Source organism: Garra rufa, chromosome 15 (genome assembly GCF_049309525.1).
Source record: "Garra rufa chromosome 15, GarRuf1.0, whole genome shotgun sequence".
Classification (NCBI taxonomy): domain Eukaryota; kingdom Metazoa; phylum Chordata; class Actinopteri; order Cypriniformes; family Cyprinidae; genus Garra; species Garra rufa.
The window spans coordinates 7641345-7667395 of record NC_133375.1 but is presented as its reverse complement, the minus strand read 5'-3'; the positions used below and the strand labels follow the sequence as shown (position 1 = coordinate 7667395).

General features: G+C 37.4%; 3 protein-coding genes across 6 annotated transcripts in view; 2 read left to right on the top strand and 1 right to left on the bottom strand.

Moving 5' to 3' along the window:
• The window catches only part of ppih (peptidylprolyl isomerase H (cyclophilin H)), a 45868-nt gene extending 33693 nt beyond the window's left edge, over positions 1-12175 (top strand). Inside the window, exons 4-9 of the mRNA XM_073819317.1 lie at positions 2083-2127; positions 2610-2652; positions 6940-7032; positions 7654-7741; positions 7829-7869; positions 11058-12175. Coding sequence (XP_073675418.1) covers positions 2083-2127; positions 2610-2652; positions 6940-7032; positions 7654-7741; positions 7829-7869; positions 11058-11126 — 379 coding nt within the window. The 3' untranslated portion in view covers positions 11127-12175. The remainder of the gene's footprint in view (positions 1-2082; positions 2128-2609; positions 2653-6939; positions 7033-7653; positions 7742-7828; positions 7870-11057) is intronic.
• Positions 12176-13099: 924 nt separating this feature from the next.
• Positions 13100-20864, top strand: ybx1 (Y box binding protein 1). Of its 4 annotated transcripts, none has more exons than XM_073818657.1 (8): positions 13100-13360; positions 16350-16413; positions 16627-16660; positions 16750-16839; positions 18055-18372; positions 18493-18578; positions 19572-19839; positions 20535-20864. In XM_073818657.1, the coding sequence occupies exons 1-7, from the start codon at positions 13255-13257 to the stop codon at positions 19801-19803; spliced, it is 930 nt and encodes a 309-aa protein (XP_073674758.1). In that variant the 5' UTR covers positions 13100-13254; the 3' UTR covers positions 19804-19839; positions 20535-20864. The 4 variants fall into 4 exon arrangements, with proteins under 4 accessions (XP_073674758.1, XP_073674756.1, XP_073674755.1 ...); XM_073818655.1 differs by having other exon boundaries at positions 18493-18590; XM_073818654.1 differs by having other exon boundaries at positions 18055-18378; positions 18493-18590.
• Positions 20784-26051, bottom strand: part of arhgef16 (Rho guanine nucleotide exchange factor (GEF) 16) — a 29386-nt gene continuing 24118 nt past the window's right edge. Inside the window, exons 12-15 of the mRNA XM_073818653.1 lie at positions 23869-24018; positions 22317-22384; positions 22071-22172; positions 20784-21167 (exon numbers count right to left, since the gene is read on the bottom strand). Of these exons, the coding sequence (XP_073674754.1) occupies positions 21028-21167; positions 22071-22172; positions 22317-22384; positions 23869-24018 (460 nt within the window). The 3' untranslated portion in view covers positions 20784-21027. The remainder of the gene's footprint in view (positions 21168-22070; positions 22173-22316; positions 22385-23868; positions 24019-26051) is intronic.

Genomic DNA, 26051 nt, shown 5'->3' with positions numbered 1-26051 from the left:
ACATTATCTGTAAATTTTTGTTCTGGAACTGAACTAATCCTTCTTAAGTTTCCTGCACAGACCGATCATTTCGCGTTGACTTCAATATATACAGGTCCTTTTCAAAAAATTAGCATATTGTGATTAAGTTCATTATTTTCTGTAATGTATTGAAAACATTAGACTTTCATATATTTTAGATTCATTACACACAACTGAAGTAGTTCAAGCCTTTTATTGTTTTTATATTGATGATTTTGGCATACAGCTCATGAAAACCCAAAATTCCTATCTCAAAAAATTAGCATATTTCATCTGACCAATAAAAGAAAAGTGTTTTTAATACAAAAAAGGTCAACCTTCAAATAATCATGTTCAGTTATGCACTCAATACTTGGTCGGGAATCCTTTTGCAGAAATGACTGCTTCAATGCGGCGTGGCATGGAGGCAATCAGCCTGTGGCACTGCTGAGGTGTTATGGAGGCCCAGGATGCTTCGATAGCGGCCTTAAGCTCATCCAGAGTGTTGGGTCTTGCGTCTCTCAACTTTCTCTTCACAATATCCCACAGATTCTCTATGGGGTTCAGGTCAGGAGAGTTGGCAGGCCAATTGAGCACAGTAATACCATGGTCAGTAAACCATTTACCAGTGGTTTTGGCACTGTGAGCAGGTGCCAGGTCGTGCTGAAAAAATGAAATCTTCATCTCCATAAAGCTTTTCAGCAGATGGAAGCATGAAGTGCTCCAAAATCTCCTGATAGCTAGCTGCATTGACCCTGCCCTTGATAAAACACAGTGGACCAACACCAGCAGCTGACATGGCACCCCAGACCATCACTGACTGTGGGTACTTGACACTGGACTTCAGGCATTTTGGCATTTCCCTCTCCCCAGTCTTCCTCCAGACTCTGGCACCTTGATTTCCGAATGACATGCAAAATTTGCTTTCATCCGAAAAAAGTACTTTGGACCACTGAGCAACAGTCCAGTGCTGCTTCTCTGTAGCCCAGGTCAGGCGCTTCTGCCGCTGGTTCAAAAGTGGCTTGACCTGGCGCCTGTACACGGTGGCTCTGGATGTTTCTACTCCAGACTCAGTCCACTGCTTCCGCAGGTCCCCCAAGGTCTGGAATCAGTCCTTCTCCACAATCTTCCTCAGAGTCCGGTCACCTCTTCTCGTTGTGCAGCGTTTTCTGCCACACTTTTTCCTTCCCACAGACTTCCCACTGAGGTGCCTTGATACAGCACTCTGGGAACAGCCTATTCGTTCAGAAATTTCTTTCTGTGTCTTACCCTCTTGCTTGAGGGTGTCAATGATGGCCTTCTGGACAGCAGTCAGGTCGGCAGTCTTACCCATGATTGCGGTTTTGAGTAATGAACCAGGCTGGGAGTTTTTAAAAGCCTCAGGAATCTTTTGCAGGTGTTTAGAGTTAATTAGTTGATTCAGATGAATAGGTTAATAGCTCGTTTAGAGAACCTTTTCATGATATGCTAATTTTTTGAGATAGGAATTTTGGGTTTTCATGAGCTGTATGCCAAAATCATCAACATTAAAACAATAAAAGGCTTGAACTACTTCAGTTGTGTGTAATGAATCTAAAATATATGAAAGTCTAATGTTTATCAGTACATTACAGAAAATATTGAACTTTATCACAATATGCTAATTTTTTTAAAAGGACCTGTATATGTATCTTGCCAGGTGCAATGGGTATTAATTTTTTCTAGCATGTATGTGCTTTTCTGACTTCGAAAATTATGAATCATCATGGGTTCAGTTAAAAGTCATCTTTACCATTGTACTGAAGAAAAGTCTACATCTTGGATGGCCTGAGGGTGAACAATCCCTTTAATAAATGGCTGTGCTACTTCAACCACATGCATGGCTGAACCTATAATACCACCTACTCGAATTGCATTTCATGAGTTATTGTGACTGATGCTTTGGAGGATGTTGAAATCATTGTTAGTAACATGCACTGGATAAGGTTACAGATTAAACACAGCTTTTATTCCGTTGAAGCATGCTGTGTACACAGCTCTTTCTTCCTGGTCTTGCTTTTATTTGCATGTACCTTGTTCATGTGCTGCTTTTATTCAATGTAGGAAGGACGGTGTTCCTGTAGGCTATAAAGGCTGCACATTTCATCGGTGAGACTCTTTAATCAGTATTGTTGACTGTTATATTGTGTAACAATACTTAGTGTTGTATGGCTTAAGAGCAACAGTAATAGCTTGATTAAGTAGACATTTTTTGAAGGTTTGTTCAAATTTGTAATACTAAAGTATAAACCTTTTGGCTTTCATGGTTCTGTCCTTCAGACAGGTGTTAACGTTTTTCATTTAACAAAAGTTCAATGCAAATCCACCCTGAACCTTTGCTATTCAAAATGGCACTATGATATTGTCTATAGAAATAAAGTTTCACCGCACTGAATTTAGGTCAAAGGCTTTATGTCAGTATATATATTATAAATTGTTGTATATCACAACATTGCTGCAAAATACCCATAAAAGTGTGTTATGTGACCACAAAATATCTGTAAAAAAAAACAAAAAAACAATACAAATTACTTTAAAGCTTGTCTTTTAACCTGCTTGTAAATTATAATGTCCATCTTTTCTTTTGGCAGGGTGATAAAGGACTTCATGATTCAGGGTGGTGATTTTGTCAATGTAAGTTTTGAATTGTGATCCAGACAATTAGTTAGATGATGAATAGATCATCCAGGTGTATGGCTTTTGGCATGTTTCAGAATCATACATGATGGTCATCTTTTCAAACAAGGATGTGCATTTATAGATGAGCAACTAAGGAAGTGCAATTATATTTCTAGTCATAAGCTTTTGTATTAGTTTGATTCATTAAAGTTAATTTTCCCTTTCAGAATAAATAGTTAAGAAATTAGTTAGAAATTAGTTTAGTGCAGTGCTTCTTCCAGTCTATTTTTGCCATTGGTCATATTTATATGATATGTAATCCAATTATAATTATATCCATATATATTTTATGTTCTGCAATTTGATTTGTTTCTGGGGTGTCCAACATTTTTAGACCCTTCTTTTGTTATCAGACCAATAAACAACAAGAAGACAGATTTAAATACTGGAATAAGGCCTGCTCAGAAATTAAAGGGTTTGTCCTGTGTTTTTTCTTAAGTTCTTAAGTTAAGTCCCTTTTATTACCTAAATAAATAAACCAATGCAACATTTTAGACTGGATAAGCAAGACCAAAACAATGCACAGAAATGACTAACTTTTCCATAAAGAAAACTAAATTACAATGAAAAAAAAAAGGATTTACTTTGAAAGTTTTCACTCAGAATTTGCAAGTAAATTTTAAGTATACTCTTAAAAATAAAGGTGCTTTAAATGGTTCTTCACAGCAATGCCATAGAAAAAACATTTTTGGTTTCACAAAGAACCATTCAGTCAAAGGTTCTTTAAAGAACCATCTCTTTCTTACCTTTTTATAATCTGAAGAACCTTCTTTCGCCACAAACAACCTTTTGTGAAACAGAAAGGTTCTTCAGATGTTAAAGGTTCTTTATGGAACCGTTTAGAAAAAAAAGGTTCTTCTATGGCACCTATAAGCACCTTTATTTTTAAGAGTGTAATTACAAAGAAACAAAGTAACACATTAAATTAAACATTACAGAAAGACTGAAGTAGTACTTCACTATAGTATGTAAAACTCCAACAATAATATTACAACTTAAAAATATTTTTTCACGGTGTAACTAGAGCTCAAAAGCTAAAGAAAAACACAGAGAGCTTCCCTATTAGAGCTTCCCTACCTAACCCCAATAAAAGTAAGAGCCATTATAAACACCTGCTGTAGTTTCCAAAAAAGATGAATATTTACAATATTTACAAGTGTTTTATTATACACTCACTCAGCACAGACAGGTGAGCAGTAGACCAGTAGTTCCCATTCCCGTTCCCGAAGCCCCCTAAACTGCACATTTCGGATGCCTTGGATACTTGACACACCGGTTTGTACTTGGAGTCTCTAATAATGAAGTTGAATCAGGTGTGTTTGATTAGGGAGACATGCAAACTGTGCAGTGCTGGCAGTACTCCAGGACTCACTGTGGTAGATGCGACCAGGAGCACAGAGCTTTGCACACTCTAACACACAAGATGCACACCAGCAAGTCCAAACGTGCAGATAGCTCCCCCCAGAGGCCCTGAAGTTACCAGTACACTGTAAAATGTTTTCACCAGATTCAACTTAAAAAAACTAAGTTCAGCAGCTGCCTTAAGTTTTTAAGTTAAATCAGCTTAAAACTACAAGTAATTTTAACTTATTACAATAAAAATGAGTTGATATAACTTGAGTTTAAATGACTTTAGTTGATTTAACTTAAAATCTTAAGGCAGCTGCTAAACTTAAGTTTTTAAGTTGAAACTGGTGAAAACTTTTTACAGTGTAGCCCCTCACTGCAGTACACAAGATCCAGGGGGCAAGGTTACATCCACATCCAGGGGGTGCACTCTTAAAAATAAAGGTGCTTTAAAATATTCTTCACCGTGATTCCATAGAAGAACCATTTTTGGTTCCACAAAGAACCATTCAGTCAAAGGTTCTTTAATTAACCATCTCTTTCTTGCCTTTTATAACTTTTATAATCTGAAGAACCTTCTTTCACCACAAATAACTTTTTGTGAAACTGAAAGGTTCTTTATGGAACCATTTAAACAAAAGGTTCTTCAATGGCATCGTGAAGCACCTTTATTTTTGGAGACGGGTAGGTTTAGGGATGTGTAAGGTGGACGGTGTTGGGTCTGTATCCAACCTCTCCCCCTGGATCTTGTGTTCTGCAGTGTGAACCATCTCAAAGTTACCTCTGTGCTCCTAGGTTGCCTCACCAGTCTCCAGAAAAGATAAATCAACTTTGGGTCCAATCCTGAGAAAGTGGAGAGAGAGGAAAGATTTCAAAAAGGTTACAGTCAGGCACTCACAATGAAAGTGAATGGGGCCAATTCATAAACATTAAAATAATTACTAAAGCTACAATTATAACAGCTTTAAAATCATAGTTTTAAACTACGGAAGAGCTACAACTTTTAAACTACAGTTTAAAGGATTAGTTCACTTCCAGAGCAAACATTTACAGATGATTTACTCAGCACCTTGTCATCTAAGATGTTCATGTCTTTCTTTCTTCGGTCGTAAAGAAATTGTTTTTTGAGGAAAACATTTCAGGAATTATCTCCATATAGTGAACTTCCAAAATGCAGCTTCTTCAGGGCTCTAAACGATCCCAGCCAAGGAATAAGGGTCTTATCTAGTAAAACAATCATCATTTTTTAAAACAAATTAATATTTATACACTTTTTAACCACAAATGCTCGTCTTGTCTAGCTTTGCAATGCACATGCGTAATATGTGTTCAAGACAGTTAGGGTATCTATCATCGTCCTACATTGCTTCAGAAGTACCGACCAAGTGTTAACAAAGTGAACTTCTAAAGAAGATCAAATGCCATTTTACCAAAAACAGTAAAACAGCGATGTAAGATGATTTTGAATGGTGATTCTGATGGAAGTACATTTTGGGGGATTTAAAAGCTGTAATGTAAAGCTTATACTTTTATATTAAAGGATTAGTTCACTTTTAAAACAAACCTTCCAGATAATTTACTCACCCCCTTGTCATCCAAGATGTTGATGTATGTCTTTCCTTAGTCGTAAAGAAATTATGTTTTTTGAGGAAAGCATTTCAAGAATTTGCTCCATATAGAGACAAAGTGACATGCATCATAATCTGAAAACCACACCCACCGAGAGGAAAAACCATCCAACGCTCTCCATTGACTCCTTGTCAAATCTGAATGAAGTTTTTACAAGCTGTTGACCTAAAAAACAAGCGTTTATGGACACAAAAGTAGAGCGCAACGTGTCTTATTACTCTGAGAACTACGCCCGCTGGAGGGAAATTTAATGGCGACAGTAAACATTCATTATTTTCAACCATGTCAATTTAAATTGAGTCCAAACACTGAGTTTTTTATTAGATTCTGTATTTACTATGAATGTATTGATGAATATGCTGAGTACACTCTTAAAAATAAAGGTGCTTTAAAAGGTTCTTCACAGCGATGCCATAGAAGAACCATTTTGGTTCCACAAAGAACCATTCAGTCAAAGGTTCTTTGAAGAACCATATCTTTCACCACAAAGAACCTTTTGTGAAACAGAAAGGTTCTTCAGATGTTAAAGGTTCTTTATGGCACCATTTAAACAAAAAAGGTGATTCTTTGGCATCGTGAAGGACCTTTATTTTTATAAGTGTACTCCAGATAATCACTTTATTTGATTTAATTTCTGCTATTGATCCTGTCATTGGTCCTGCCTTCCCTTGTGTCTGTTTTTGTTCTTCTGACAGCATCATAATGCAAATGTTCTGATTTCAAATACTTTTAGTGAATTGTTAGTATAGCGTGGAAAACATTTTTCATTTTATTTTACAGCTTTGTGAATTATTAATCATTGGTCTTCAATAAATTATAATATTACTTTATATGCAATGATAATAATAAATATCTGTATTAAAAACATTGAAAACTCCATATATTGTTGGCCCACACATAGAATGCTTACAATTATGGTAAATGATTGGTTTGAAATTGAAAGTAAACAAAGTATGGAATCTTTATTACAGTGACCTTGACATCAGTTTTTAATTAAATGGTACATTGAACCGGTGGCGTAAATGATTTAAAAAAAAAAAAAAAAAAAAACTTGCAGATTACATGTCTGTCTTTCGTCTCTTGTGTGTGCCTCTAGTGGTTATAGGGCACATACACAGATAACAGCTCCTCCCAGATACATGTTCAGTTTCCCTTGATATGTAGTTTTGGTTTCGCACATGAGCTAGCCTCTGTCTTACAGTTTATTGAGTGATTCAGATTTTCTATCTCTGTGAGTGGTTGTAAACACTACATTCTGTCCATCAGGGTGATGGCACTGGTATCTGCAGTATCTACAGGGGTCCGTTTGCAGATGAGAACTTCAGAATGAAACACTCTGGCCCAGGACTCTTGTCAATGGTAAAGCTTCAGTACACGCAATGCTGTAAAACCCTTGCTGTACATTCACAGACATAAAAATTATTTTAAGTACTGTTTATAACTTACAAGATGCATCTAGTGGGTAATATTTTCGATTCACCATTCACTCTGAAATGGGAAGAAGTCTAAGTTTATAAATACCTTGATTGATTCATTGATTATTAGGCTTAATTTCCTTTGTGTGTATGTTTGTTTTGGATGAAACATGACCTGTGCATGTTCTTGATAGACTTTGAGACTGTCTTGATTTCAAAATAATGAATTTTTAAAAATGAAGCAAAGATAAATAGAAAAAAACTTAACTTAGAAAATAACTTTGCTTTCTTTCAGATATGACAATATTTTACTTTACTCATGCCCACAAAAATTCTGTCAGCTGTCTTACTAACCAAACTATCCCCTGAAAACTAAAAAATGGTTTATCACTGAAACCGTGTGACCAGCATCATTTTCTTCTGTGGTGGACATTTTGAACACATGACTTATCAAGGACAAAAAGGGATACAATTATATAAGATAAATTCATTCAATCCAGCCATCAGATTGTTTATTCTCTGTTGTTTCCAATCAAAAATGGAAAACGTTCCTTTTCTCTGGCAGGCAAACAGTGGACCAGGAACAAATGGCTGTCAGTTTTTTATTACCTGCACAAAGTGTGACTGGTTGGACGGGAAGCATGTGGTATTTGGTAAGTCAGATAAATCCTGTTTTCATTCTGTACTGAGAGAACTCAATTACCGCTGCCGTCATTAACCGCTTGGAGTCTTTCTTACAGGAAAAGTGGTGGATGGGTTGCTTGTCATGAGAAAAATTGAGGTAAGATGATATTCTAGTTTTGTACATTGAAAGTATGGACACTTGTGTGAACATTTTGAAAAGGAATTCATTAATGATCATATCAAGGATTGATCAGTTAATTTGTGTGACAAGATGGAGATCTGTCAGGTTAAAGGATTTGAAGAAAAAGGATGTTTGTCAACATCTACAGTTGAGGTCAAAAGTTCTGAATCTGCAAAATGTTAATTATTTTAGCAAAATAAGAGGGATAGTGCAAATGCATGTTGTTTTTATATGTAGACCTGAATAAGACACATAAAAGACGTTTACGTATAGTCCGAGAGAAAATAGTTGAATTCATAAAAATGACCCTGTTCAAAAGTTTACATACACTTGATTCTTCATACTGTGTTGTTACCTGAATGATTCACAGCTGTTTTTTTGTTTTGCTTTGTTTGTCCTAAACAGTTAAACTGCCTGCTGTTCTTCAAAAAAAAAAAAAAACCTTCAGGTCCCACAAATTCTTTGGTTTTTCAGCATTTTGTGTATTTGAACCCTTACAACACTGAGTATAGTTTACATGGACAACAATATTCCGATTTTAACGCGATTAAGACAATACTCTGATTAAGAAGCAACCATGTGAACTGATATTTTTGATTAATTTAATCCGACTAAAGTCATAATCGGAGTAAACACAAATCGAATTAAGACAGGTGGAGTATTCCTATTTTAGTTGCATTATGGAGGACATGTACACACCTTAATCGCCCTGGTGTAGGACTTTTCGCCACATTTTGCGACAGGATACACACTAATGCTGCGTTCCAGGCAGGTTTTTGAGCTCGTAAATCACGTCTTCAATCCACAACTCAGGACTTTGTAGCGTTCCAGGCAAGTCACGCCAAGCATTTATTATTTTTATATTAATTTGATTGCAACGTTATATTGTCCTAAACTCTATTTTTCCACCGTGTGCCACTTGCATAAACACCGCACCCCTAGAGGCTTTATTGTTGTTTCGTGGGCTATGTCACGTCAGAACTCGGAACTGGGAGTACGTCAATCTAGTACGAGTTCACGAGTGGGAATTCACGGGTTTGACTGCCTTTCCAGTGCACTTTAACGGGTAGAAGTTTGGAAAAACACGGGTAACGGGTTGCCTGGAACGCGGCATAACGCTCTCAGTTGGTCGCACGTGCATATGCTTTTACTAAGTTAAGCCTCTAGTGTTTACTAACGTTCCAATTTAAGTAAGAACTTACGAATGGCTGGTGCAACCCTACCTTGGCTCTTAATGTATATTTTTATTTTTTTTCCTTCTGGAGCTTCAGTGAGCGTTTGAACCTTCTGTGATAGTTGCATATGAGTGCCTCAGTTGTCCTTGGTGTGAAAAGATGGATCTCAAAATCATGTGCATACTCATATGCAACTATTACAGAAGGTTCAAACACTCACTCATGCTCTAGAAGGAAAAAAACATGCATTAAGAGCTAGGGGTGTAAACTTTTGAACAGAATAAACATTTTTATTATTTTTCATCTTCAAATTCAAACAGCTTTCACCACCCAGCTCTTTAGTGCATCGTGTTTCCTTTTGGAGCTTCAGTGAATGTTTGAACCTTCTGTAATAGTTGCATTCGAGTCCCTTAGTTGTCCTCAGTGTTAAAAGATGGATCTCAGAATCATACAGTCATTGTTGGTAAGGGTTTAAATACACAAAAATGCTAAAAAAAAAACAAAGAATTTGTGGGACCTGAAGGATTTTTTTCTGAAGAACAGCAGGCAGTTTAACTGTTAAGGACAAACAAGGGACACATGAACAACTATCACTAAACAAAAACCAGCTGTGAATCATTCAGGTAGCAACCAAGTATTAAGTGTATGTAAACTTTTGAACAGGGTCATTTTTATAAATTCAACTATTATTTTCTCTTGTGGACTATATGTAAATGTCTTTTATGTAAAATATCTTATTCAGGTCAGTATTAAATAAATCATGATCTTTCTTATTTTGCTAAAATAATTAACATTTCGCAGATTCTGCAAAATGTATGTAAACATTTGACCTCAACTGTACCTAAGAGTCTGAGAGAAACATTGTGTTGCAAGCACTTCACGTTATTGCCTCCATAAGATGAATTGTTTGCTTTTATTCTGCTAAATGAACTAATGTACAGTGCCTTGATAAAGTATTCATACCCCTTCATTTTTTTCACGTTTTGTTGCAGCATTGTTAAATTATGCTTTAAATTAGTTTTTTGTTTTTCCCCCACATCAATTTACACTCCATACACCATAATAACGACAAAGCAAAAACCAGATTTGCAAATTTTACAAATTTATTAAAAATAAAACTCTTGACATAAGTACATTGCATAAGTATTCATACCCTTAACTCAGTACATAGTTGAAGCACCTTTACAGCCTCAAGTCTTTTTGGGTATGATGTGACAAGCTTTGCACATCTTCATTTGGCAATTATCTGCCATTCTTTGCCTCACCTTTTCACCTCTCAAGCTCTGTCAGCTTGGATGGGGGCTGGCAGACATTTTCTAGAGTCCTAGTTGTTCCAGTCGTCTTCCATTATGGATAATGCTTCTGTGAACCTTCAATGCAGCAGATTTTTTTCTGAACTCTTCCCTAGATCATTGCCCAAACGCAAGTCTGTCACTGAGCTCTACAGTCACTCAGGACTTGGTTTTTGCTGTGATAGGCATTTCAGCTGTTCAGCTGAATTTGCCACAGATTAACTCCACTCGAAGTGTAGTAACATCTAGAAGCAATATGAATGCTCCTGAGCTAAATTTCGAGTGTCCCAGAAAAGGGTATGAATACTTATGCAACTTAGGCAATCAGTTTTTTGTTTTTAATACATTTGCACAAATGTTAAAAACCTATTTTTTGCTTTGCCATTATGGAGTAGGGAGTGTAGACTGATGTGGGGAAAAAAGTAATTTAACATAAGGCAGCAACATAACAAAATGTGAAAAAAATGAAGGGGTATGAATAATTTCGCAAGGCACTGTAACTGCAACATAAGAAAGTTAGATTCTTTATCTATCCAGAGGGGTGTTCCTTAAAACAAATTTACCAAATAAGCCAGGCTTATTTTAGTTAGTCTGACTTATTGTCACTTGATTTGGCTCAAAATAAGTCAGGCTAACTAAAATAAGCCTGACTTATTTGGCTACTTTTTGTGATGTTACTCGTATTTCTTCCATACAGAATGTACCAACAGGACCCAACAACAAGCCCAAGCTGCCTATTCTCATTGCCCAGTGTGGAGAAATGTGATGTATTCCTTTACTATTACACATGAGAAGACATATGGCTTTTGCTTGAAAGAAAGCCATTTTGGATGACTAACTGATCATCATCTCCATTGCAAATCGCATAATTTTTGTATGGGTAATTTTGTGAAATTGCCTGATTATTTGTGAAAAATATCTGACTGTCTTTTATCAACATTTGCATACATGACCAAACTTGAAATTCAAGATAGAAACATGTACATTCTAAAGGACAAAGCTTTTATTTTTTGTCTTTAGAAATAGCCTTGTGAAAACTGTTGAGGGTTTTCTTAACTTTAAATAAATGTTGACCTATGTTGTTTTTTAAAGTCACTGTGGAACATTCTTTATTTCACTTCAAATTTCACTCTTCAAAAATCAAGAGACATTTCCTGAATCGTCAAGGGCTTTGAGTTTATGATACTAAACCAACACCTTCAAGGACACGCCACTTAATGCAAATTCCTTATGATTGTACCTCCTTTGTCTTCTTATTGCTGCTTACCCTAACCCACATCCTAACCCAGAAACCCCTTCCCCCATTTCTTGGACAGTGTCCCACGCAGACAAAAGGGCTCTTTCAGCTGAAGTGCAGGAAGAGTTTGGGCTCGGTGGGAGGCTTCTGGGGTCAATGTTAAAGCCCATCTTTGTGTGGGACAACAAGGCCGGACCATTAACAATAAAATCACACTTCAACCAGGTCTCCTCGACAGTGCCAAAAACATATTTACATGACAAAAGGCAAAGGGGGTAGTGTGGGTCTGTCTCATCTACGTTCGTTGAGTGCTTCCTTTACAATGCTGTGGGAGAAGTCAATGATGGGATTTATCTCAAAAACACATCATCCCTACACTGAAGTCATGCATTCATTCAGGTTATGATTTGCTCACTGATGAAAGAAGCTATTGATGATTTCATTTTTGTCCTTGTTGATTTGGTGTTTGTTAAATATTTCTTTAGAATGCTTTTAATAATCAAATCAGTTTTGTTGGACATGATTGTGTTTACACAGAATGAAAATGACAACAATAAAAACAACTAATAACAATTAAACTAATACAAATGGGTTAATAAAATGGTATAAGTGAAATTGTATATACAATTACAATAGTGCTAAGTGATTGTGTGATTGTGTGTGTGTGTGTGTGTGTGTATATATATATATATTTGACCCTGCACCAAAAAAACAGCCTTAAGTAGCACAGTTATATTTGTAGCGAGTTTTCTTTAATGCCAAAAATAATTAGGATATTAAGTAAAGTAAATGTCCCATGAAGATATTTTTAAATTTCCTACTGTGAATATATCAAACTTTTTTTTATTAGTAATGTGCATTGCTAACAACTTGATTTGGACAAATTGCAAGGTGATTTTCCTTAATATTTTGATTTTTTTTTTTAAGTTTTCAAATAGTTTCAAATATCCTTGTCCTATCCTAACAAACCATACATCAATGGAAAGCTTATTTATTCAGCTTTCAGATTATGTATAATTAAAAAATATACCCTTATGACTGGTTTTGTGGTCCACAGACAGACAGACATTAATATGTCTAAATACATTAATGTACTGTACACAATGTTTCATACCTGATTTATAAATATTTTCCTTTTTAAAAATATGTAAGCCTACCATTGTAACAATATATATATTTCGTTCACTTCTTAAAAACTCTAAATAAGGGCTTCAGAACTGAAATATGCATTATTATTCACATTCTGATCAAAATTTTCCTTTTGTTTGGGTTATAAATCTGCCAGGATGTCGGGAAGGTTAAATTGGGTCTTGGATTCTGGGCGTGGCTAATTCTTTATGTAACCAATCACCAGCAGACGTAATGTTATTTCCGTATGATTGACAATAAATACAACCAATGAGCGTCGGTAAAATAATTGACGTTGACTGATCCCAAGTTAACCGACCAATTGGATTGAGGCATGGGTGGAGAGATGTGACAGAATATCGTCCGGCATCTTTACTCAGTCCGTCCAGTTCGATCGGCAACGGGAGCGGAGAAAGGAAAGCGGAGAGCCCGAAGGCAGCAGCCCCCACCACCGCCGGCCCAGGTTAACATCTAGCACCGGGAAAACACACTAGAGAGCCACCGCCGGCTTTACCAACAAGAGACCAACATGAGCAGCGAGGCCGAAACACAGCAGCCGCCGCAGCCTGCCGCCGACGAGGAGAGCCCATCCAGCCCGGCAGCCGCAGCTACCGCGGGGGATAAGAAGGTCATCGGTAAGCCTGTCAGCGAAACCTCTTTCCCTTCTGATTGCGGTTTCGTTCATTCAAACGAATTTACTCCTTTAACACGACGCTTTAAAACAAAAACAAAAAATTATTTGTAAAACGCGTGGCCTCACGTCGGCGGTGGTGTCGTTATTCAGCCACCGACTTAGTAGTATTTCTGTAACGTTATTTCTTTGACCAGTGTTTTGTTAGGGTGTTATCTTTGCTTCATACATTTGAGGACTTGTGTATGTTGAACTCGAGACGTTAAACGGTCCCAGTCAGTTTAACGTAAATGTTCGCTCGCGCGCCGCGTTCCATCACATCCGCGTGTGAACTGAAAACCGCCATGGCGCGTGCTCGAGTCCGAGGCCTTCGGTGAACACGAGTTACAACGTGATTTTTACTTTGTAGAGCTACCAGTGTCATTTACTGTCCTCTAAAATTTCAATACTACTACTATATTGTATTAATATGCGTATTCATCGAGTTTTCAGATCGTTGATGTTTACGCTCCATGAAACAGATCCTTGAGTTTGGCCTTGATCGTGACACGATGACCCAGATCATTGTTAACAGTTCGCGTAAACCACATAACCTTACACTTCTCCATTATACAAGTCAAACTGTCGTGTTCAGTGACTCAAACTCAATCGATTATTAACGAGGCTGATTTCTTTGGAGAAAGCGAATATAAACCAAGCTGAACTCTCTCCCTTTGTTCGCTTGGGGCGTTTGACGCGTCGCGCATACGTGTCCTTATGTCCATTAACACCATTAACGCCGTCTCCAGAAGATCCCCTCAGCCAGTAATTTACAGTACGGATTATCATAACGATGGTGTAGATGAGGATCGTCTACCTCTGTCTGGTGACCCCACATATAAAATGTCCGCCATGGTGTTTGGATGATGGACGCTTCTTTTGTCTCACGGGCTGCTATAACCTTATTTTGCTTCGTTTAGCCAGAAAGGCCAATCACATTTCAGTCGAGATCTAAACAAAAACATATCCTATCGTAGTTGTCTGTTGTGTATTGTAGTGAGGATGGAAGTCGAGACTGTTTGGCTTCGATCCGGCCACATGGCTGAGGCTAGTGTGCTAACTGCAGTTAGCATCTCAACAGCATCACTTCCTACTTCAACACCACATTGAGCAAATGAACGTGCATACGCATCCTCGTGCTTACTAATACACTACAGAGTAAATCATTTTTACCCAACACCATGTCTCATTTTACCCCAAGTTCTAGCTTTATATTTGCAAAGCGGTTTTTTTTTTAAATGTAATGAATAATTGGAGGAAATTGTTTTCATAAAGTCACAATGCAAATAATTTAGTCCCAAAAATATGCTTTCTTTCATTTTGTGTGTGTGTATATATATATATCACACACACTTATTTATTTTTCACTGATGCCCATATTTGATGTGTAAAATACATTTCTTCTCACTTTAGTTCTTTTTTTTTTTTTGTGCTTAAAGGAACACTCCACTTTTTTTGGAAGTAGGCTCATTCTCCAACTCCCCCCGAGTTAATAAGTTGAGTTTTACCGTTTTGAAATCCATTCAGCCGTTCTCCTGTTCTGGCGATATCACTTTTAGCATAGCTTAGCATAGATCATTGAATCCTATTAGACCAATAGCATCACGTTCAAAAATGACCAACGAGTTTCGATATTTGTCCTATTTAAAACTTGACTCTTCTGTAGTTATATCGTGTACTAAGACCGGTGGAAATGTAAAGCTTCAATTTTCTAGGCTGATAAGATTAGGAACTACACTTCCATTCCGGCGTAATAGTCAAGGAAGTTTGCTGCCGTAATAAGGCTGAAGCAGGAGCAGTAATACCACGCAGCACATGTGCAAATGCTAAACTAGCTGGGAACTCATTTCTGATAATACTCCGCCTGCTTCGGCCATATTACGGCAGCAAACTTCCTTGACTATTACGCCGGAATGGAAGTGTAGTTCCTAATCTTATCAGCCTAGAAACTCACAGCTTTGCATTTCCACCGGTCTTAGTACATGATATAACTACAGAAGAGTCAAGTTTTAAATACAACAAATATGGAAACTCGTTGGTCATTTTTGAACGTGATGCTATTGGTCTAATAGGATTCAATGATCTATGCTAAGCTATGCTGAAAGTGATATCGCCAGAACAGGAGAACGGCTGAATGGATTTCAAAACGGTAAAACTCAACTTATTAACTCGGGGGGGGGGGGGGGAGTTGGAGAATGAGCCTATTTCCAAAAAAAGTGGAGTGTTCCTTTTAAATATTATTGTTTGAATTTTTATTTGAATTGGGCTCATCTTATCGTTATTTATATTATTTTAATTTGCTTCTTAAAGGATAGATCACCCAAAAATGAAATTTGTAATGTGTTCACCCTCAAGCTGATCCAAACCTGAATTTCTTTCTTGTGCAAAACAAAAGAAGATAGTTTGAAGAATGCTGGTAACCAAACAGGTTCTGGTACCCACTGACACCCACAGTATTATTATGATTCATACTATGGAAATCAACGGCTACCAGCAGCTGTGTTGTTACCCACATTTTTCAAAAGTATCTTACGTTTAACAGAAGAAAGTGAGTCATACAGGTTTGTCATTTCACTCAACCTCAAGATGTTCCAATTTTTGTTGGGTGAACTATCCCTGTGTCTTGCCTTGATTGTTTTAAAACTCTTGTATGAATATTTATTTTCTTCTGGATTTAAAAATGTGGTCCTCGTAAGATGAATAAGGGGTTAATAATGTAAACCCTGTGGGGCAGGGCCTTTCATGGTGATTGAGGCACTTCTGATAAGAGCAGCTGCCTTTGCATCACAGTCTATTAAAAGCACCACAGTTGGAGGTTATAAATAGAGACAAAATGAACTCAACTCGCCAGTGATCTTTTTCTCTCAACTGTTGTAGCTTTACTTAAAAACAGTGCTTGTATGATATCCAAACAATCTTTGTGTGGTTTTAAACTTGTCTTTTCTCTTTTGTAGCAACAAAAGTCCTGGGGACAGTGAAATGGTTCAATGTAAGGAATGGCTACGGTTTCATCAACAGGTAAATAACATTCTCTGAAGACTCTCTCTAATATGATATGTGGGTCAGGGAACATCCGCAATCCTATTACAGCCTTTGTGTTTACAAAGCCAGACCTGACTTGCACTAGCACGCTGGTATTTATTCAAATATTTAACTTGCGCTTCAAAACTGCATGCTTGTTTGTTCTCCATCTGTTCTCAGTTATTAACATTTCACTCTGAACTTTTGCAGGAATGACACAAAGGAAGATGTCTTTGTGCACCAGGTAATTATTTGCTTTAATTGTCACCATATTGGCATACCATTGTTTTGGGAGGGGGAATGTGTTTCTGATCGCTTGTGCTTTGTATCCAGACCGCCATTAAGAAGAACAACCCAAGGAAATATCTTCGTAGCGTTGGGGACGGAGAGACTGTGGAGTTTGATGTCGTAGAAGGGGAGAAGGTGAGCTTCAGTTTTTATAGTTTAGAGTCTGAGTAATTTCACCGTTTTATGGTTTAACGGTGTTGTTTTGAACATCTTTATTTGTAAATGCATTACCATTCAAAGTTTGGACATCTTTAAAACTCTCTGATCTAAAGCATTGAGCTTGAAATTAAGTGTCCATCATATTTGTGAATTCTTTATGAACTTGCTTCAATAAGCAGAGGATGACTTATTGATACTTATTAGTTTGGTCACCACATAATTCAGAATAATCAAAGTTTTTTTTTTTTTTACTGATGAAGTGTAGTTAGGGCCATTTATTAGAGTTTGCTTCCTTAAAAGTGCAAAAATATCTTTAAAATAATTTGTCCATTTCAGTTTAGTTTTGTTATAAGTGTGCCTGTGTTAATGCCAACGGCATACATTTTGGCTCAGGTGTTTATTGAAATTTTAATATTTCACCTTTTCCGTCAAAATCTATTTTACCCTCCGTACAAAAAATACTCACAATCAGGATCTTAAAGACAAAAATGTCCACATTAAAACTGCATTAAAAAAAAAATTTAACCAAGGGCCATTTGACTAAAAAATGATGCAATATTTAATATGCATTCATTCTATTGACAAGGCTTTAGATTTTACGTTTTTACCATTTTTACTAGATGTGCCTTTTTCTTCAAATCTGGCATATACATTAAAAAAAAAAAAAAAAAAATCTTAACACTACATAAAAATATAAATGCCTCAATATTAATGTTGTTCTTCACTGACACACCCAAGAATTTAATAAAAAAAAATTCTGCTCAGTATTTAGTATATGGAAATTACTATTTTTCATTTTTTTTTTTTTCATTTAAAAAAAAAAAAACACTTGTGGCATTATGCAAACAAACCAGCATTTAAAGGGTAACAATTCTGAAAGTTAATGATTGTTTATCTATGGATAGAACAGATGCTGGTTAAAAAATCAACATCAGTGAAAGTGGAAAAAAAAATATTATTAAATCATGGACATTTGTCCATTTTGCACCCGTGTAAATTTATTTTATTATTATTTTTTTGAACACACAAGGGATATTGATTAAATATCATATTTCTGAACAGACAACTCTACAGCAGCCTTTTCAAAATGACTTCCAGGAAATTTCTCCATTCTGCGTCCATTATCCACACTAAATGCTTGTCGATTGAATTAGGAGATATTTTATATACATTTTGTCTTCATTCTTTCAGGGTGCTGAGGCAGCCAACGTTACCGGCCCGGGTGGCGTTCCTGTGCAGGGTAGCAAGTATGCGGCTGACAGGAACCGATACAGGCGGTACCCACGCAGAAGGGGCCCCCCTCGCGACTACCAGGACAACTATCAGAGTGACGGAGAGTCACGGGAGAAGAGAGAAGAGGGAGAAAGCGTCCCTGAGGGTGAGATGCAGCAACAGCAGCGTAGACCCACCTACCCCGGCAGACGGCGCTACCCACCATACTTTGTGCGAAGGCGTTACGGCAGACGCCCCCCATACTCCAACACACCCCAGAGAGGAGACATGACAGAGGTAGAGGTAAAAAAATTAATCGTTTTTGTGGTTTTTAAATTGGATTCTATGAATTGAATGTAACAATAGTATTTTGAAACCGAAGCTTTTTCCTGAGAATGTGCTCTTTTTGGTTTCTAGGGTGGGGAAGGTGATGAGAACCAAGGCGGTCCAAACCAGGGTGACAAACCAATGAGGCAGAACTACTACAGAGGCTTCCGACCAAGGTTCAGAGCAAGGTTTGCATGTCGTATTTGCAGGCGTGAGGCTGCAGCAGTAAAATGAGCGAGACTGCAGTCACGGCCTAGCAATGTTCCAGATATTCACAATATTGCAATTGTGTTGAATTTGCAATATTGTGAATATTTGTATGGCTGTTCCTCAAATAAGGCCCTGCGAAGTTTAGCTCAAATCCTAATTGAACACTTGAGAAAGTGTTTCAAGATCTTTAGAGTTACTTGAAAGCTTCAGGTTTGTGATCAGGGTTTGACGTAAACTCGGGAACAGATTTGAGGAAACTTTTCATACGAGTGTGAGAACAAGAAGTCTTAAATTTCAGAAACAAAATGACATTTGCTTAAGTCTGCATGGCATTTTGCATATTAAGATGTTTTGGTAACAGAATTTTGAGTAATCGATGCATTTTAGCTTTGTTCGTTAGGTAATATGTATGCAAAGTAGCACGATTTTGTTTTTGGTGAAAATATTAGGGCTGTGAAATGTAATGAAGCCCTTTAATCCAGGGATCCTCAAATCTGGCCCACAGGGTCTACTTTCTGGCAGAGTTTAGCTCTGACCCTTATCAAACTCACCTGAGCTAATCAAGGTCTTCAGGATCATTAGAAAATAATAGGTGAGTTTGATCAGGATTGGAGCTAAACTCTGCAGTGCATTGCCCCTCCAGAGCAAGATTTGAGAGAACCTGCTTTAATGGCTTGCTGTTTCTCTGAGAATTTGACCCTGTTGGATCCTCTACAGTAGTGGTTCTCAACTCCAGTCCTCAGGGGTCCACTGCTTTCCCCTCATAGTTCAGATCATCAGCTCATTGGGAGAATGATGCATGAACTTACTGAGTGTGTCCCGATTCAGAAACATATAAAATGTGCAGACCAATGGACCTTGAGGAATGGAGTTGAGAACCACTGCTCTAGAGTGTCTTCCCTCATTTGAGCCTTTAGATTTGTTAGATCTGTTCCTGACATTACCATGTATCCATGTAGCAGGGGTCCCCCACGTCCCCGGCCGGTGCGAGAAGGTGAGGAGGATAAGGAGAACCAGAGCGAGGGCGGCCAGAACCAGGAGCCCCGTCAGCGCCGCTACCGCCGCAACTTCAACTATCGCCGCAGACGGCCCCAGACAACCAAGCCTCAGGATGGCAAGGACAGCAAGGCAGCAGATGCATCAGCCGACAAATCAGCCGCTCCCGAAGCTGAACAGGGCGGAGCAGATTAACCGCCACCGGCTTGAACATCTAGACCATCCGGCCGGGTGGGTGCCGCTGTTATTACGTGTGCATGAACATGCTTGCTTATCAAGTATGTTGTGATGGTAGCGTCATTTCTTTGTGAACTTATTCATGAGTCAATCATGTAGGTATTTTCTTTTGTTTTTCGATAAATCTCAAGTAACCTTTGAAGAACTTGTCCAGGTCCCATTTCACCCACAAAATTGAAGAACAAAATGTTGAAGTGTGTGTATATATATATATATATTTTTGCTTTAAGAAAATAAAGCTTGTTTGTTGAAGCATTAAGATTTTTGCTTTGCCATCATTTTCATAACAGTTAAGCACGTTTTTACCTTAATTACTGTGTAAACATTTATAAATCCTACCAATGTTCTTGTGACAATTAAAAATTGTAATTTTACTGTGCAGAATTGTCATGAAAATAGCCTTGCACTTTAGAGTGAGCTATGACTTGGATGTTTTCATGATGTTTGCTTTATATTTGAATTGTTTTATCAGCACATAATTGTGGAGCAGACGAATGGGATAATGGATGGTTCAGCTTCAGTTTGCAGTTTTCATTGTTGAAAGGCTAGATGATAATGCAGTGGATTTGATTTAGCAGACCAGCTTCTCTGGTCTGGCACCACACCCTTGTTGCGCTTGTGTTACTGGGTGATAGATTTTAAAGTTGTTTTTAATCATGCTAACCTTTTTTTGTTTGTTTGCATTGCAGTTTTGTCAAGAAGAAACATCCAAGATCTGAGCAATAAGAAACAGATATGACTTCGATCGTCTAAGCTTGCGAAAATGCATTTCGACCAGATTACCACCGATTGCCTGCAGACTCTATGCAGACCTGTTTTCTTTTTCCATTATTTTTATGTCACAGCTAAAAAATTTGGGGAAACAGCAGATGTTTTTCTAAATCGGTCTTAAGTTTTTACACCAAATGGTTTTTAAAAGTAATTTGATATCTGGTCAGTTTGACATTTTTAAATAACTTTTTATGTATCCAAACATGAATTTTAACAAAGGCAAGCTGAAAATAAAACGAAAAACAGTTCCTCTTGTACGAGTGGTGTTTGTTGTCCAATAACAGTTCATGAGGTCTTTAGAAATTGTTCTGATTCACATTACTAGCACTTGTTTAAAACCATTAGTATCTCTAAACTAAGTGTCCTTCGGTGCCAGAAGAACAGCGTGTTCAGTAGAGATTGAGAGTCTGTTCAAACGTCGGTTTCCTTGCGCAGTCGCTCCATACGCTGTATGTTATTCTCCATGGCGGTGCGGTTTGTGATCCGAGTGGCACAGTTGGCAGGAAACCAGCCCCTCTCTCCATCTCTCATCCGCTCACCATGACACCAACCTACAGCAAGACATGCACTGACGTTAACCTAACTCTTCTATATTTACATACATTCAATCAGTATACACCTATCCAAAGCAACTTACAATACAAAGAGTTACGAGTTGCTGTTCACATAGACAATTTGGGTACTTTTTATGAGTACTGTGAATTTGGACAGTTTTTCACCTACTAAAATATATTTCCAGTAAAATACTAAACTACACCTTTAAAGGGGTCATCGGATGCCCATTCTCCACAAGTTCATATGATTCTTTAGGGTCTTAATAAGTCTCTAATATACTTTGGTTAAAACTGTAAAAAAAAAAAACTTTTACCATGTCAAAATTAGCTCTGCAAAATATCAGCTCATTTTATCACAGGAGCCCTTTAAATGCAAATAAGCTCTGTTTGCCCCGCCCCTCTCTGCATATGTAGATCGGGATTGGCGCTTTCCTTTTAAAACCAAAGTCCTTTGCCTCTTAAGCAGCTCAGATGTCAGGAGTAAATGACTACTGTTATGTTCATTATTACATCCAACAGCAGAACACCTCAATGGTGATCATATTCAGTCTGTTTCAGCTCAGTGAGGGCGGGGCTAAGGTAAGGCCCTTATGTCAATCAACTGTGTTTAGTAACATTGACAAGAAGCTGAGAATGAGCTGATTTTAAAAAGGGGATATTACTTTTAAAGATTAAAAAATACCACTGGTGGATTTGTATCATTGTAGAGTGGCTGTGTACACAAACTACCAACACATTAATGTTCAAACAACATGGAAAAGTGAGTTTTGCATCCGATGACCCCTTTAATGCATACTTTAACTATCCCATAAGGCCATAGCAGTGAAGTGATACAACTGACACTAGTACTTTTAATCTCACATCATTTCAGAAATGTGCCAAGAACGCTTTTATGTTTACCGTCCACTTCCTGTAAAACGATGACCAGTTCTGCCTGCTGCAGGCTCAGCTCATCTGGTGATTTTGGCAAATAGGCTTTGGTGGCTTCGTACTGAGGCAAGTCTTGGACACCCAAACAAAACCGAGTGTTAGGGAGAAGACATTTTATCATGCATAAAAAAAAAAGGTTTCCAAGAATTAATGTGCACAAAAATGATTTTGCAACACTGTTTTAATAACAAATGAGATTGAATGGATCAGACTCACCATCATTAGTGATGCGTGTGCTTTGTTTGACATCTTGGAGTGCGGTGACCCATCGCGCTCTGTCTAGCCTAAAAACACAAGTAAATGGGGCAAAAACAAAGTATTAGGGAGTAGTAATTCATTTGTCCTTTTTCAGTGCTGCAGCTACTGTTTTGTCTTTTTCAGTACAATTAACTATTATAACAGTATAATTCTACAAACATCCTTCATATCATGATTCACATTGTCTTTTTGCTGTGAAATCTCTACATGAGGTAATGTAATATTACTAAAAACATTAAAGGGACACTCCACTTTTTTGGAAATAGGCTCATTCTCCATAATATGGACGAAGCAGGCGGAGTAATATCACGCAGCACATGTGCAAATGCTAACCTAGCTGGGAACTCATTTCAGGCACTGCGTGATATTACTCCGCCTGCTTCTGCGCCAGCTTTACATTTTCCGCCAGAATGAGCCCATTTTCAAAAAAAGTGGAATGCTCCTTTAAAGGTTATTTTTACAAGACTGAACTTAAGCAACCTAGGTTTACTTAATTATCCATACATCATTTTTAAAGTAGTTCACTTCAGAGCAAAAATGTACAGAAAATGTACTCACCCCCTTTTCATCCAAGATGTTCATGTCTGTCTTTCTTCAGTCGATAAGAAATTATGTGTCTTGAGGAAAACATTTGAAGTCCACTGTATGGAGATAATTCCCGAAATGTTTTCCTCAAGAAACAATTTCTTTCCGACTGAAAAAAGAAAGACGTGAACATCTTGGATGACAAGGGGTGAGTACATTATCTGTAAATTTTTGTTTTGAAAGTGAACTACTCCTTTAAATAAAGTCACTTCAAAATGTTGATGAAAATAAAAACCTGGATGTTTCAAATGTGACACCAACAAAAACTAATTTGAAACTTTTTTTTATATTTTGTGTTCATTAAAGGTTAATTAACTTCCATGAAATTCTTCTATAATTCTATTATTACTATAATTTCTATAATTTTATGTCAGACTTCACAGGATTAAAGGGATCGTTCACCCAAAAATGACAATTTGATGTTTATTTGCTTACTCCCAGGGCATCCAAGATGTAGGTGACTTTGTAGAACTTTCCTAAGTAGAACACAAACAAAGAGTCTGTCAGAGCCATATAACAGCAGTCAGTGAGCTCCACAGCTTCGAGAGTCAAAAAAACGTACAGAGACAAAACCAAATTAAACCCTGCGGCTCAGGACAGTTGAACATTGCGGTGGATCAGAGGTAAATATGAATAAAAATACTGTTCAGTTTCTTGCACAGACCGACTGTTTTGTGTGTTAAGACCTCAAACCGCAGGGTTTAATTTGGTTTTGTCAAACTGTGGATCCTACTGACTGCCATTATATGACTGACAGACTGCAACGGTTTGAGTTAAAAATCTTTGTTTATGTTCTACTGAATTAAAACTAAGCCACCTACATCTTGGATGCCATAGGGGTTATACCTTGTTTTCTGAAGAGAATATAGGGTCAGAATTATTATGTCTACTGCAGACAAATGAGTATTTCATCATTTCATCTTACTTGCTGTCTGCCACGAGTGTCATCTGTTCATTGCGGCTGTCACTGTTGGCATTCATCAGCAGCTTCAGATTGAGTTTGGAGTCCGTCATTTCCTCTTCCACCTCCACCTTGTCCACAGTGGCGTAGTCCAGCACGACATAACTCTCCTCACTAGATAAGAACACAGTGTTGACTATTAGCGTAATATCACAGCTTAGAAATCAGTTATGCAATATATTCAGTAATAAAATCAAAGCCAATACAGTTAATGGAAGTTGCTCCTCACTGACTGAATGCGGCAGTCAAGATTTTTTTGTTTTTTTGTTTTAAATATAGTGTACTGTGCACATGAATACTTGAATAGAATACTCAGATGACCTACTACATTTTGAACTGTATCCCACAATGCAATGAGTTCAGTCATTCATTAACATTACTTTACATTAAGGTCCCATTAGATAGTAATGCATTAACGAATATTGACAATAAGCTTGTTATAGTATTTATTATTCTTATCTAGTTAATAAAAATACACCTGTACATTGTTTGTTCATGTCCCATCTATTAAATAATATTTACAGGTACATTTAATATTAACTAGATAAAAAAGATTGTCAAGACAAATGTTAAGTTAGCTTCAGAATGCCGGACCAGAAAGTTTAATAAGTTTAATAAGTTTTTCAGTCCCAAATGGTCTAAAGTTTAAAGTACTTTTAATAGCTTAAAGTTTGATAGATACAGCGGGGAAAATAAGTATTTGACACATCAGCATTTTTATCAGCAAGTATATTTTTAAGTGGGCTATTGACACAATTCAATAGCCATCAAGCCAAATATTGAATTCATACAAAGAAATTGGCACATTTAAGTATACGAGTCGAGTCATAATAAATAAAGCGAAATGACACAGGGAATAAGTATTGAACACATGAAGATAACAAGGTGCAAAATGACAGATTTCAGGTGATCTCTTGGCTTTCTGTGTTGAGAGTGAAACCCTGCCCCTATCAGTACTAATTGATATCAGCTGCTTTAGTCCTAACTGATGGCCTATAAAGGCTTCTCATTACCCAGAAGGCACACAGGAAAGACTTCATGATGGGTAAAAGCAAAGAACTCTCTCAAGATCTTATCATTGAAAAGCATTTTGATGGGAGTGGTTATCAGGTGCTCCACGTAAGATCCCTGTCCGAGGAGTCCAAAGAAAAATCAGGAGAGTTCTCCAAGAACCAAGAACCTCTCGGGCAGAACTTCAGGAAGACCTTGCATCAGCAGGTACTGTTGTTTCAAAGAAAACTATAAGCAATGCACTGAACCACCATGGCATCCATGCACGCTCACCACGCAAGACTCCATTGCTGAACAAAAAGCATGTTGAGGCTCGGTTAAAGTTTGTGGATTATTGGGAGACTATAGTATGGTCAGCTGAAAGCAAAATTGAACTTTTTGGCAGTCATTCTACACACCATGTTTGGAGAAGAAACAGCACTGCACACCACCCCAAGAACACCATACCAACAGTTAAGTTTGGGGGTAGAAGCATCATGGTTTGGGGCTGCTTTTCAGCTAGGGGTAATGGCAGACTTCATATTATTGAAGGCAGGATGAATGGAGAAATGTACAGAGACATTCTGGATATAAATCTGCTGTCATTTACCAGAAAGCTGAAATTGAAAAGAGGATGGACATTTCAGCAAGACAATGATCCCAAACACAAGGCCAAGGAAACAATGAAGTGGTTTCAAAGAAAGAAAATCAAGTTGCTTGAATGGCCCAGTCAATCACCTGACCTAAATCAGGTGGAGAGAACTGAAGATCAAAGTTCATAAAAGAGGCCCATGGAACCTTCAAGATTTAAAGAGCGTTTGTGTGGAAGAATGGGCCAGAATCACTCCTGAACAATGCAGATGAATGGTCTCTCCATACAAGAGGCGTCTAGAAGCTGTAATCACCAACAAAGGCTTTTTTACAAAGTATTAAATAAAGTGTGTTCAATACTTATTCCCTGTGCCACGAACATGTTGTTAAAATGATTAACAAGTTACTAGCATGTTGTTAGTATGATTAGCAAGTTACTAGCATGTTGTTAGCATTATTTGCATGATGCTAATATGTTTACAGCATGATTAACGTTACTAGCATGTTGTTAGCACGTTTTTAGCATGATTAGCATGTCACTATTACTAATTTTAAGTTTAAATAGC